The sequence below is a fragment of the Tyto alba genome, unplaced genomic scaffold, assembly GCF_018691265.1.
Source record: "Tyto alba isolate M040663 unplaced genomic scaffold, T.alba_DEE_v4.0 Super-Scaffold_45, whole genome shotgun sequence".
Taxonomy (NCBI): Eukaryota; Metazoa; Chordata; class Aves; order Strigiformes; family Tytonidae; genus Tyto; species Tyto alba.
The window spans coordinates 261,803-275,740 of record NW_024881321.1 but is presented as its reverse complement, the minus strand read 5'-3'; the positions used below and the strand labels follow the sequence as shown (position 1 = coordinate 275,740).

The window sequence follows — 13,938 nt, the reverse complement described above, 5'->3', positions numbered from 1 at the left end:
GAAACGGTGATTTTTCTGTCCTGCTCTTCCTCTGATTTGCAAGTGAGTGTTGGGAGTTTGGCTGGGCCTGGAAGGAAACTTGCCGTGGTATTAATGTTCTTACTTTCTTGCAAATTGCCTTGGTTTCTGGGTTGAGATGAGAGCAATCCCTTTGATTGACTGTCTCTCATATTTACTGAAGCTCTGGCGAAGTGTAGCCAAAGGGGTGCCTCCTGTCATCTTCCCATTTTCAGCTATTGAAAGCTGATGCCATTTTCACAAGGAGAAGGAGCAATATGGGGATGTTCCTACAAGCAGTAGGATGGTATTGTTAATCTTCTCTATGTCCTGTCCCTTCTAAATTTTGATTTGAGGGAAAGAAATGACGATCCTGAAGCAAATAGGCTAGTGTCTAGGCAGAATTCAGTGGCCAGGGAAGGCCACTTTAGGGAGTGGCCGAGCCCAGTGCATGGGAAGGAAGGTATGGGCCTAAAAAGGTCAGAAAAAGACAGACTGAAACCTGCAACTTTGTTATATGCAACTCTCCTGTGAGGACTGCCTGATGACTTTTTTGATACCTTTGGGATTGACACTGTTTAGAAATGAGGGTGTGTAAGAATTCCTGTTCTGGTTTTAACAGACTTTGAAGTGGGTGCTTGGTCTGTAGGATTAAGTCTCTGCAACTGTGTGGTGAGATAACTGGGAGCAACTGGACACTTTAGGGAAATTGTAAAGGACTGGTGCCATTTGCAAATGTAGCAGTTGGAACACAGCACTTGGAGAATGGCCTGCTTGCAGGTAAGCACCTAATCATCACGCCTGACCCGAGCCTTTGTGCTGCTTCTGGAAGAGAAGTTGGAGGCTTTGGCTCCATCAGCGCACTGCAGAAACAGCTGAACTGCCGCTGACCCGAACAACATCCATCTAATGTTGCTGCTAAGGCAGCAAGTCCTGCTAAATGGACTTTGGACTCAGATTGGTTTTTGCTGTGGTACTGCTCTGACACAGGGCTGCGCCAGGTGGTTCAGCACCCCTGAACTTCCAGCTTGTAAACTGCTTTGCCATGTGCTCATGTATTTTCTTCTCTGAGTGTTTTATAGCACTTTGGGACATGAGTTATCCACGTGCCCTGCTATAGCCCCAGGGAGAAAGAATGAAGATTGCCCTGCCTTTGGCTTCAAATTTTTGAAACCAGGAATAAAAGTGCAGCAGAAGTTAACACAGAGAAACTAATACAGTGATGTTCCTGAACATAAAAGAAAAACACCATCTGCTTTAGTCACCTTTCAAGGGATATTTTTACAGGCACCTCAGGGAATTACCAATAAACAGCAGGGAGCAATTATTTCTGTTTGGTTTTCTTATGTTTTGTTCATCTATCTGATGGTATAAGCAGCTATGTAGATTAGGGTGTTCAACTGGCTTGGAATAAAGTTATTTTCAGTAAAACTCAGTTGCTCTAAAATAAAAAATATGTCGGGGTAGTTTTGCATATAATGTTTTTGCTTCTGAAATAATTTTTTTTTTTTTTTCTTCTGACTGTTCACCCATTTTGCCCTGTTAGTAGGCACCTGTCCTGAACAGGTTTGATCTTACAGCTCAGCCTGAGAAGCCAAATAATGAGGAAGATGCTACAAATTACTTCAGATGGATATTGCCATGTATTTGGTAGGGTATCACGTCAATCCCAGTTTTGCAAGCTGTTTGTGCTTATGGTTTTCAGTGTGATTTAAAACACCCATTCAGTGGTGTAGTTTCCTCTCTCTGAAGCTGAGAAAGGATTCTCTGGAGAGCAGTCAGCTTTGAATGACCCATTTGGGGCCAATATCATTACTGGCAGGAATGAAGACTTAAGTGAAATGAAACTGGAACCAGACCTTCAAAGATACTCTAGATGATGGATGCCCACAGAAAACAGCCATATAATTAATGCAGCTATATGTCAAACTCATAAATTACATATGAAAAGCCACCATTTTTTTTTTATTTTTTTTTTCAAATTACAAGCAATAGATTTGTGTCCTTTGAGAAGGCTGCTCTCTGCTGCTGCAGCTGTCAGAAATGGCTTAGTCTAAAATGCTATGCTTCGTTTGATTGTCAAAAAGTGTTTTGTGAAAAATACAAGGGTGGAATTTTAAGACTGGAGCTGGAATGCATCAGCTGTGGGTTTTAGGTTATCTAGCACAACAGGGCTCAACCTATGGTGACGAACACTATCAAGATGTGTGTGATGAGCTGTTCTACACAGCAGGAGGACCTCAACTGGAGGGTTATTTATGTTGCCAGTGTTTCAGATCTGAGCAGTGGCTGAACCCCAGAATATTACGAGGTGTACATCAGAGGGGCAGTCCTCAGCCTGCAACCTCTGACTTTATAGAATCAGCATCATCCAGGTTAGAAAAGACCTTAATGTCATGGAGTCCAGCCATTAACCTAACACTGCCAAGTCCACCACTAAACCCTGCCCCCAAGTGCCACATCCGTATGTCCTTTGAATGCCACCAGGGATGGTGACTCCAGCGCTTCCCTGGGCAGCCTGTTCCAGTGCTTGACAACCCTTTCGGTGAAGACGTTTTTCCTAATACCTAATTTAATTTGAAGCCATTTCTTCTCGGGGTAACCCTTGCTGCTTGGGAGAAGGGGCTGCCCCCCGCCCTGCTGCGGCCTCCTCTCGGGTAGTTGTAGGGAGCGGTAAGGCCTCCCCTCAGCCTCCTCTTCTCCAGGCTGAACAACCCCGGTTCCCTCAGCCGCTCCTCACAGCACTTGTTTTCTCTGTATCTTTCTGCCTTGTCTTGTTCTTGGTTTTTCTCTCTGGTGACGTGGAAATAATTTCCAGCTTGGATTTTGTAGGTTGTAAAACTCGCTGGGCCAAGTGCATCCACAGCCAGAAGACGGCCACAGAAGACCATGGAGTTACGTCGGAGACGACTGATTCGCAGGACTTTGTTTTTGTAAACATCCCCTCCTCACCGGGGTAACTAACTCTCGGAAGGCTCACGTGCAGGTGGGGATTTCTTCTCTCACCCTGCTTCTCTCTTTAGCGTTTTGTACGAGTGCTGTGCAGTTTCAAGGTGTGCTGCTGTCTTTTCTGTGAAGGGGATAAGAGGATTCCTCAAATGGGATGGATCCCCAGAGGGAGATGCCCAAGAAAAACAACACGGAGCATCTAATTGGTGAGCCTTGTTTTATGTGTCTGTGCGCGTGTGTGTGTTTTTCTCAATAATAATAAAAAGAAGTAAAACTAACCAACTGAAAAAAATAGCCCATTCATCATGTCTCCTACACAGGCTGGAGATGAAAATTAAGATTCTGCCAATGTGAGTGACAGGGCAAATTTCCTCGTACTTCCCTGCCAGCATGTGTCAGCATCTGCCTTGTGGCAAAATGGCCCCAGGGACTAAAATGGCTGATTGAGCTATTGATACACTTTTTTATGTACGGATGGGGTGGAAAGGAAAAAGTAAAGGAAGGTAGAATAATTTTTCAGCCCCAGAAGGACACTGGATCTGTTTGGACTTGTGTGATGAACACCTGGTGCTCTATTCAAGCAAGGGAACTGATGCTAAACAAAGTTGTTAACGGGCAATGTGTGCTGTTTTCACCATCGTGTCTGGGTATGAATATGGATAGTGGAGTCGGACAAGGATGAGTCTCTTCAGGACTGACTTGGGTGCTTTTAGAAACAGGAGGGTAGATAGTGCTTACAAGAGACTGCGTCTACTCCATCTCTTTGTCGCTGAAGACTTAGGAGATTTTTTCCTACAGCTCTTTATATTCTTCACAAGACAACTTGGATGTGAGCTTTTCATTTGCTTTTCAAGTTTGACACCCACATCATGATTTTGTGTATCAAGAATGTTCATGATATACCATGATGAGTGCATCAAGAAAAAACAAGATGAATCTTATGAGTGTCCTGGAGCTTTTTCACAACAGCTCATCAATGAGCTCTCACATTTTGCAGTGCATTGCTGCTCTTGGTTTTCTCTGGTCTGTAGGCCCAAGTAATGTTTTTTGGTGGTTACGACTATTGTAATCCATATACAGGCACGGTAAAACCAAATCGCTGGTATGTTGCATAGTGACTGATACTCTTCACTACTGTGTTTTTCTGGAATCTTCCATTTGTCTTGTGGTTAAGTGGTTTGAAGCTTTGGGGTAATCAGAGAACATCTGTAGTGTTTTGGGGGGAGCTAGATCTGGATTGACTACTAAGAAGGCATACTTTCATATCCTGCTTTTCTCATTGGAATCTGTTTTTAGCTGCCATCAGGATCTCTAGGACAGTTCTCGGGAAGAAGGGTTCGGTTGTACTTTGTCAAGTTTTGGATGTGTTCTTTTTACCCATAGTGGCGATAAGTGATATCTTGACCCTCTACCTCTTCTCGGATGCTTGAATATCAGTCTGCAGAGTGAGGACATTTGTTCCCAGCCATTCCCCCGTGTCTGTGGGTTGTGTCATTCATATTGTGTATCTTCACAGTGGTCTCAGGTAGATGATGGCAGATGATGCTACAGTCCAAAATTGATTTTGAGGAGGTTCTTCATAGCCAAGTTTGGTGCTGGAGGAAAAGATCTTCAGACAGTTTCCTGTAAGCTAATCATTTAGGTGAAATAAAGAGAGACAGTGCAAAATGTTGAGTTCTTCTCAACAAAATATCCCTTCATGGTTAACTTCCCCAAGTTTTGGATTAAGAATTATGAATGATGCCCATTCAATGAGTTTCCTTGATATCTTTCTAGTGATAAAAGATGTTTGACTGCTGGTACTTCGTATACCTGTTGTAGCTTGACACACCACTAGTGTAATGTGAAGTACACTGTGTGGCAAACAAGCAGCAGTGAAAGCGTTAAAGATTTTCACGTTAAATCTTAAACCTCCTGTCTTCATACACATGGCCTTAAGTTTTGCGTGGTAATTTACTCAGGGGAGCTCCTCAAATCATTCCTACCACTGATTGCAGAATGGCTGGCGATACCTCGTGAAGCAACCAGCGATTTCAAATTACTGTTTGTTGGAAAGGGTCAGGAGAAGGGCTGGGCTCCCGGTGCAGCAATTCTGTGCCTAGCTCTCAGGGTGGCCCGAAACTTGGCCCTCTCAGACACAAACGTCCTTTTGCGTGAGTGACTAAATCTGCAGCAGGGACCTCAGAATCAGGACGGGCAACCCTGCAAGCAGCAAAGGGCTTGGTTGTTACACCTGGGTTTGCAGCTAATCTTGCCAGCAGGCGCGGTCTAGCGATGCGCAGAGGTACCCGAGAGAAGGAGCTGCAGGAGGGCTGGTTGTGTCTCCTCCTCTGGGGTTACTGGGGTTTTCTGACAAACCTGTCAGTCCTGCTCTGCTGGTCTTTTAGCTTATGCCTTACAGATCAGGTAGCCTCACGCTGTTTCACTGGTGACAAGTTTTTTCTCACAAAGTATAAAATTAATTGTTTTCTTTTCTATTTATCAGTTTCTAGATGCATGTGATTTTTATTCGATGTCAGAAATTCCCAGTGCTACCTTATACCTTTGAAGTAAGATATCCAAAACATGTTGCATCTTTCCATCAGCATGGAGGAGGTTCTCTGAGGAGGTCTCTGAGCCTTTGTCCCTCTCTCCTGCCTCTTTCCCTTGCATTGGGAAATACAGGCTGAGTTCTTCAACTTCCCACCTGCTAAAGCTCATGCCTGCAAAAATCCTCTTCTTGCCCAAACCTGGCAGCTGGGCAGCCCATGGGGCTAGGACAGCCTGCATTCCTGATGCTTCTGCTTGTCTGGTGACTCACCTGATCCAAGGCTTTTCTGTATTTAGCAAAATTAAGTTGACCTTGCAGCACCCTGTCCTGGTGGCAGGACCGGCCTGTTTCACATCTTTTCCTCTTCCATGCTGCTTCTGTCAGGACCTCAGCAGCTCCAACTGCTCTTCAAAGAGCAAAAGCTCCTTGATCACACTTCCCTTACAAAGAGCCTCCCAAACTTTTAGTACTTGAACAACAACTCACCACTGCCTTCCCTTCAGGCATTAAAATAATTAAATCATTTTGATATATTTTGATTTCATTATAATGAAATTTTGGGATGAGATGAGATGAGCTGAATGCATTGAGAGAGCTGCTCAGAATAGATAGGCATTCTGACAAGCAGTGGGTTTGAAACTTGTTGTCCCCAGTAGATGAACTGGTCCATCAGTATTCCACAAAATGTTCATCTAAAGACAGCAGGAATTCTCCTCATTTTCCTTGTTGCCTGTTTCACACAAACTAAATCTTTCGCCCCAGCCATGGCATGCTGACAGAGATTCATATCCATGGATGCTCCACCCAATGATTTATTTCTCCTTCACAGCCCCCAGCTTTGGCCATGCCTTTCATTTTATCACTTTCTCTCCTGTTGCGAAATGTACTTTTTGAACCTTTCAGCCTTTTGGGAAGAAGAGCCATAAGGTTGGATGTTTGATTAGGTGTTTTATAGCTTTCAGTGAGCAATGGGAGGGAGAATGAGAGAATGAGTCTCTGTGGACTTTGCAGTCCATCATGATTGCACTGGGCTAGATCTGCATGCCTCAGATATCTCTTTTCAAAATTTGCATTCATTACTTTTCTTCCTTATTTTCTTTTATAGCTGACAGGCGGGAAGGAATTGGTGTCTGTGGCTGGATCCTTGTTTCCCTTTCGTTCCTCCTGGTGCTTATTACCTTTCCTATTTCCATCTGGGCATGTATCAAGGTAAGCCGGTGGGGTTTGAGGCACATAAAGGAGACTCTATTATTACCACTGTTACTTATGTTTATTGATGTATTGATTTTATTAAGACAAGAAACTTCACGTTTGCTTTTAGGAAATCATAAGGGCTTGTAGCGAAGATGTGGTCTGGGACTGAGATTTGTGTTCCTTCACTTTCTGTATCTCCTCAACTTACTCATTTAGTTTCTTCCAGTCTCAACTTCCATCACCAGTTAAACTTTCCTGTTTTACAACACGGGGAGAATAAATCTACAAACTTTTCTGAAGAACTCATATTTGATACTGCCAGCAATAGTGATTAACATGAGTACATGGAAACATGGGTCCCTGCATTGAGTGACTATATAACCTAAACCCACAAGATGCCCCTTCAAGACATGGGCATCATATGATTAATTTAAAGTAATATTTAGGGGTGAGTTAACAAGATGATTACCCTGAACACCAGGCCTTGGGTAGTCCTGATGATACACTAACCGAAGTAGTTGGCTAGATTAGCTGAGGTAAGACATATTTTACCACAGCTCTTCCGAGTGTAGCTCTTGTGTTGAGAGAGTTGTGAGTAGCCTTACTAGATCAGTGGCAGTTCTTTCATATTTGATCTGTTTTGTAACCTGTTTGCAGGGCCAGGATCTGAGTTTTTCCAGCAAAGAATGAGGTGAGGAGACGGCATTAAATGCCTAGTGACTTGCAGCTTTGCTGGTACCTATATTATTTGTACTTTTTTCACATTTAATATGGATGCCAACGATTAAAAAAAAAATCAGACCAGAGAGCAGGAATACAATTAGTTGTAAAATTCTAAATGTGAAATATTTTCCTAGGTTATCAGAGAATATGAACGTGCTGTTGTACTTCGTCTGGGACGTATACTGTCTAAGAAAGCAAAGGGACCAGGTGAATGCATGCAGTTTTATTCCATTAAGATGCACTGGTTTTATTTTATTATGATGCACTCTAACCACACAGAGAATTGCAGAGGTCCATGAAATCCTTCTTCATATCACAGCAGAGGATGAGATAGTCCTCTCTGCTGCAGTTCTTTTACCTGCAGGCTGTCTGTTTTTCTGAAGAGAAGAAAAAGTGACCCCCCTGTCACAGCACAACACAGAAGGTTGAGGACCTTGATAGCACGTATAGTTTTGCTGTTGAGTAGGTTGGACAAGCGAAGGTTCAGCTCATGCTGCAGACACCAGTGGGGTACCAGGGAGGTTTAAATGTAGCCTTCAGGTCTGCCACAGACTTTTTTGAGCAACTGTGGGCACTCTCCCGGTACCTCACTTCCAATGCTGCTTGTTGCTGCCAGCTCTTCAGCTGTCTTCTGCTCTGAAAATGGTAAATGGGTCAGGGCAGGGACACCCTGCATCTATACAGAGTTTGTTACGGTCACCTAGGGTCAGGTTACAAATCACAAATGCAAACCAAACCCAACAACGTGAGGTATTGACATCGGTGCAGTTACCACCTCTGTGCAATGGAACTGGGCAAATTGGAATTTGAAATAAGAGGAAAAAGTCCTTTCCATGTACTGTTCTTCCTCTTGAATAACAGCCATGTGGTCCAAAGACAGCTAGGGCAGGTGCAGAGTTCTTCTGCATGGCTCTGGGCACCTAAGCAAGGTGCTGAGATTAGAAGAATAATTATGCCAAGTCTCCCTCTCCAGTGAAGGGAGAGTGGGGACTCCTTCACAGGATGGGTCAGACCTTGGGACAGCATTTCTCATGTGGGACCCTACAGGTGGTGCAGGAATCAGGGCCTGGGACATGCCTTTCTTGGGGACACGCATACTGTACCATAAATTGCTTATGATCTAAGGAGGGGAAACTAAACAAAGGCATGGAAGGAATTTTTGCCAAAAGTCTCATGGCAGATTTGAGACCAGAACTGCAATCTGCCCATTCCCAGTCCAGAGCCCTAGGTCATTAAGCTCTAATAAATTCACATTACTTGCATATATTTACATTTCCCTCTGTCATTTGAAAATGCAAAATCCCACTGCTGTCACCTCCTGTAGCAGAAGGGACAGCTATAGCAATAACATGGGATCATTCCCCACCCTGTTGATGTTTCCATCTGTTTGCTTTGTATATCCAGAATACCTGGTTCTAGACTTAGCTTTCAGAAGAGTTTCACCTAATTATTTTTATTTTTCAGGTTTGATCCTCATACTCCCATGTACAGATACGTTTATCAAGGTTGATCTTAGAACGGTTACCTGTAACATTCCTCCACAAGAGGTAACTATTCTCTAGCAGCCATCTCAGATATAAATAAAAGATAGAGTTGATTCATGGCATGATCAAAAATAACATAGATGTTTTATAGTCTTGCAGCTGTGAGCTACCATATAGACTTCAGCTCATTTGCTGTATCTGACTTTCAAGGAGTTTACAAAACAATTTCTGCTTGTGAAGCCCTGCACATGCAGCACTGCAGGCCGAGCAAACTCCTTTTGTTGATGTTCAGAACTGTGAGATAAACAATAAGGGGTGGGGTAGAACTCAAAATGGGAGTCAGGAGAGGCTAAAAAATTCTAGATTGCATTGTTATTCCATACATGGAAATGAAGCAATAGACTAGTTTAAGATATCCAGAAATGAATATCCTAATAAAATTGGATCTAACATGCAACTGGCCATTCAAAAAAAAACCTTCAGTGATGTTGTAGTCACTGCTTGAAGGTATGCACTCTCTACATGTTTCTGAAAAGGCATATTACACACCATAGCAAATCTCATTAAATTAATAGCAATTAGCAGACAATCATCCACAAAACTCAGATTCAAGGGAGGAATGTATCTTTAGGCATTCTGTTGATAAACATTGACTGAAGAATTTAATCTGAAGAATCAGTTGCTGAGAAATTCCTGTCCTCTTGATAAAGTTTTGGCTCCCTGTGGCCCCAGCCCCGCTGCAATACAATGCTTCTGCTCCTGGAGTTGGCACTCTGTCCCCTTCCTTACACCAAGAACAAAGGGGGACGAGGTGGGCCCGGGATTGCTCATTGTGTTCCCCAGGAGCTGTCTCTTGAACCATTATCTTCCCGTAATCACAAGGAGCCTTTTCTCAGTTTGCAGGTTGCAGGCGCGCGTGTGGTGGAATGAAAAATTCCAGCATTCCGAGACGGAAGGCTGCAAGGAATATGGTTGCAGTACTTGTGCTGTACAAGGCTTAGCAACTTTTGGCAAGGCTTCTACAGCAGTTGGAAGGGCTTCTGTGAAGCATTTACTTGCAGGAAAAAGGTGCTGAGGAGAGAAGAGATAGCGGAGCATCGTCAGTGCTCTGCGGAGGCCAACTGCCTGTTGAGGCACATGGCACTTGTCTGGCAAAAGATGACACAACTCCTCTATGAATACATCAATATTTTTTAGAGTTTCTTCTCACAATTTCTTGCACTTTGCTTTTAGTTTTTGTTTTAATTTGCTGGTGTTTCTTACAAATGCACTGCTTAGGGGAAGTGGCACAGATCTTCCAAACTGCATGCAATGTATGAAATCATTAATGGCCCTTTCTACAAGAAAGAAAAAGGATAAACATAGTTTATTATTGCAGAATAAATTAATTCTAGTTATGAGATTTACTTATTATTGAAACAGTTGTTTAAAGGCTATGTACAACATTTTGCCCCAGTTTAAACTTTGGTGATGCTGGATAGCTTCCTTGAAGTAATTTCTCATGGGAATGACAAAGAATCCAAAATAAATTCTTAGTTTCCTTGAATTATCAGGGCCTTTTCCTCACTAAGGGGATAAAAAAATTATTCCACTTCCTTGGAAGTGTTATTGGATCCTTCTCTAGTTCTGTACGTTTCCTGAATGCAGATTCTCACAAAAGATGCCGTTACTACCCGGGTTGATGGGGTGGTGTACTACAGGATCCACAGTGCCATCAGCGCCGTTGCTAACATCACTGATGTCCACTCAGCTACCCTTCTCTTGGCACAGACAACCCTGAGAAATGTTCTGGGTACACAGAGCTTGGCTCAGCTCCTTGCAGGTCGTGAGGAGACTGCACACAGTATCCAGGTAAATCCGGCTCTCAAAATTCACTGACAAGCAAGGAGATGTATTCTGGGGAGTAGCAAATTAGAAATAATCTCTCTTCCTTTTTTAAACAATGATAATAAAATTTTCCATTATGTTTTTTTCAATTATATATCTCATTGCTTAGAGTCAGAAAGAGTTATTTCAAAGGTATTTCCCCAGATTCTTTTAGAAGAGTTATTTCCTATCAAAAAGCAATGAAGATACTGAAATTATCCAATGACTTGAATAAATCAGTTTTATCTTTGCACAGAGGCTGCTGCAAGTGATGAGAAAGAAGACAGCTGCTCGTGGGAAGCTTTATCTTGAGCAGACCCTTGATTGAGGTTTAATCCAGGCAAGGCTTGTATCTCCTGTCATAACAACTAAGAGTACAGAACCGAGTTGTTTTATGCTTTAAAATGCCATCTGTTTTGTTGGTTGTTTTTGGCATCCAAGGAGAGAGCAGAGAAGAAATCAACACCTGATTTACTCTTTTCAGTCAGAGACAAGGCATAGCCAAATGAAAGGGAGATTGTACCCTTCCCCAGCCAGAAGAGCGGCTGCGGGCAGAGCCGGGCTCGTGGTGGTGACGTGGATTGCAGTAGCACTGGGGAGCCTGAGCACAGAGGAGCATGCCCGTGCTGCAGGGCTGGGCTGTGCCTTGCATCCCTACTGTGCTTTTACATGCTTTTACAGCGTTGTGCTGCTTTAGGAAGTAGCTGTAGTATTACTTTGTGGAAGGGAGAAGTTTCGTAAGTGCCCACTGAAAGGAAGGATGGGGTTCATAATTTCGGACGCCGTAGAGAAGCCACAGAGGAGACGCTGATGTTGAGCAGCAAGAGATTCATAAGGGTGCGGTACCCACCGTGCACACACGGCGGTGGATGTTCCTGCCCCTGGAGGGCTCTACTTTTCTGTCATGCAGGTTGCACGCTGTCTGTCCAAGTGGCAGGGTCCATCCCATGTTTTTCTCTCTGCCATCACTGTGATCTTTGTGTTGGGTTGTGTGTTTGTCCCTAAGGCTATCCTTGACAGTGCCACGGAGCAGTGGGGAATCACAGTGGCCCGAGTGGAGATCAAAGATGTCAGGATCCCCGTGGCCATGCAGAGGGCAATGGCAGCTGAAGCAGAGGCTGCTCAAGAGGCAAGAGCCAAGGTGAGACCCATAGGAATGTCTTCCCCCCCAAGCTCCCATATCCTTGTGTCAGGCATCCAAGTGTCTGGTTTTTTTTCCTAATTGAAAAGGTGGATTTTCCCCACTATGGGCAGCGTCACAGTGACATTTCCATTTCTCTTTGCAGGTTGTGGCAGCAGAGGGAGAAATGAATGCTTCTAAAGCCCTCAAGCAGGCCTCCATGGTATTGTCTGAGTCTCCAGCAGCTCTTCAGCTGTGCTACCTGCAAACGTTAACAACCTTGGCAGCAGAGAATAATTCCACCATTGTCTTCCCTCTCCCTATAAATATGCTTGAGAGTTTGGGGCAGAAAAATAGAGGGGGATAGAGACTGTTCTATACTAGCTCCTTGGGCAGAGGTTTAAAGGGTTTCCCAGGAAACAAGGGGTTCGAGATTATCAGAATTAAAGTAGAAGCATGCTTGGGTCCTCTGTACCAAAAATAAGAGTAAAAATAGTTTAATAACTCCCACACAGCTCCCACACTAGGAGACTGAATTTGCAAAGTCCAGGCACTAAGCAGTTTCAACTTAGACTAATCTCCAGGTGAAATGGAAGTAAATACGTAGAAGGCAATAAAATATGTAAAATGCATGTTAGACCTAATATGAAATTTTAACGATGCTTTCACCACATTTTAGAGAGTCTTGAGCATAGCAATTATTTGGTGAATTGTCTGCTAAACAAGAACCTCTGAGCTCTTGATGTACTCCACACAGCAAAAGGGTCAGATGCTGGTATTTAACTGAAGTCCTGTGGAGTGGAAAGAAGGATTTGACCCCTAACATTAGAGGTATTCTTTCATAACTATTAGCAGAATTACTGGGTGATTGGTATGTCAGTGGAACAGCCTAGTCTTTATTTTATACGAGAAAAAATGAGTACTTCCTTACTGACCTCAGCTGGGATTTGCCATATCACTGACATTTCTACAAGCTCAGTAATAAAAGGAAGAGAATATATGCCCGTGCATTACAGTCTCATTTCCTAAATCTGAAGGCTGGGGCAAACCTCAAGGAAAACAACTTGTCCTACGATACTCTAAGTGTTTGTCTTTCAGGAGGTTTCTTACCCTCCCACGCAGATACCATGAAGCAGTGGTGCAGGTTTTCCTAAAATGAGCCTTCCCCACTCTCCACCCATGCACTGCCCGGCAACTGGGTGGGGGACGTGGCTGACGGCTGAGTTCAGCTGCAATTACACCGGAGTGAGTGTCCAGCCTTCAAAAAGAGCTGGGCTGTTCACATTGCTGTCACACGGCGCTGGGCTGTCTGCTGTGAATCTGAAGTCTCTTGCAGAGTACCTGTGCTGATAGGTGCTGCAGCTGTGTAGTGTCTTCTCCACGCAAGGCCCAGAACTGCCCCTCAGTTGACTCCAAATTAACAAGATCAACATCGACCTACTAATTATCATATATGTTGATACAGGCTCTTCTTATGTTTAGTGCAATGTAACACAAAAAATCCAGGTGGCAAATTTATGTGCTTACTAGCTGCTTGCATGAAGACAGTGGTGAGAGCATCTGGGGATGGTGACCTGTTCAGGAAACACTGTTCTTTATTGAATGTTTTCTCTGCTTCAGACATGACTGTATAATAGTATTTTGCTGGCAAGCTAAAGAAGTAAAACCTGTATTTGCAAGTCATCTACTTAGCAGTGTTATCAAAACATTTTCTACAAACATTTTCTTATCCTAAGAAAAGAGAGGTTTTGAGTTTTGGGGTTATTTTTTCATCGTTAACTTAGTTTGCCATTTGTGGAAGCCTTTAGAGCTGTGTCAGCAAACCTACCTTTCCCTGACAAATATTGCATCTCCCTACAGAGCTGTTTGCATAGCCAGAGAAACAGAAATGCTTTAGAAAAATGCAACCACAGATTCCATCAGGGCTTTTTAAAAAGTAATGCAAATTAATTAAACTATACGAAAAAAACCTGAAAGACCCGTGGCTATAGAGTGCAATTAAAAAGCAATTCTGTGCCTTCAGTGAGCTACCAGCACAACTGCCCTGTGCAGGACCCTTGGGTCAGGCACAGAAC

The 13,938-nt window shown here is 43.5% G+C and overlaps 1 protein-coding gene across 2 annotated transcripts; it reads left to right on the top strand.

Moving 5' to 3' along the window:
* Positions 1 to 2,291: 2,291 nt before the first annotated feature.
* STOML3 (stomatin like 3) lies at positions 2,292 to 13,312 on the top strand. Of its 2 annotated transcripts, none has more exons than XM_033000256.2 (9): positions 2,292 to 2,372; positions 2,830 to 2,983; positions 3,076 to 3,152; positions 6,582 to 6,685; positions 7,528 to 7,600; positions 8,858 to 8,940; positions 10,525 to 10,728; positions 11,750 to 11,884; positions 12,030 to 13,312. In XM_033000256.2, exons 3-9 carry the CDS (start codon positions 3,101 to 3,103, stop codon positions 12,228 to 12,230), a joined length of 852 nt encoding a protein of 283 aa, XP_032856147.2. In that variant the 5' UTR covers positions 2,292 to 2,372; positions 2,830 to 2,983; positions 3,076 to 3,100; the 3' UTR covers positions 12,231 to 13,312. The 2 variants fall into 2 exon arrangements, with proteins under 2 accessions (XP_032856147.2, XP_009960689.3); XM_009962387.3 differs by lacking the exon at positions 2,292 to 2,372 and adding an exon at positions 2,508 to 2,542.
* Positions 13,313 to 13,938: the final 626 nt, after the last annotated feature.

Coding starts and splice junctions, on each gene's coding strand:
- STOML3 (XM_033000256.2), top strand. CDS start 3,101: ATGGATCCCCAGAGGGAGATGCCCAAGAAAAACAACACGGAGCATCTA. Junction 3,153..6,581: donor CAACACGGAGCATCTAATTG/GTGAGCCTTGTT, acceptor TTTCTTTTATAG/CTGACAGGCGGGAAGGAATT. Junction 11,885..12,029: donor CTCAAGAGGCAAGAGCCAAG/GTGAGACCCATA, acceptor TTCTCTTTGCAG/GTTGTGGCAGCAGAGGGAGA.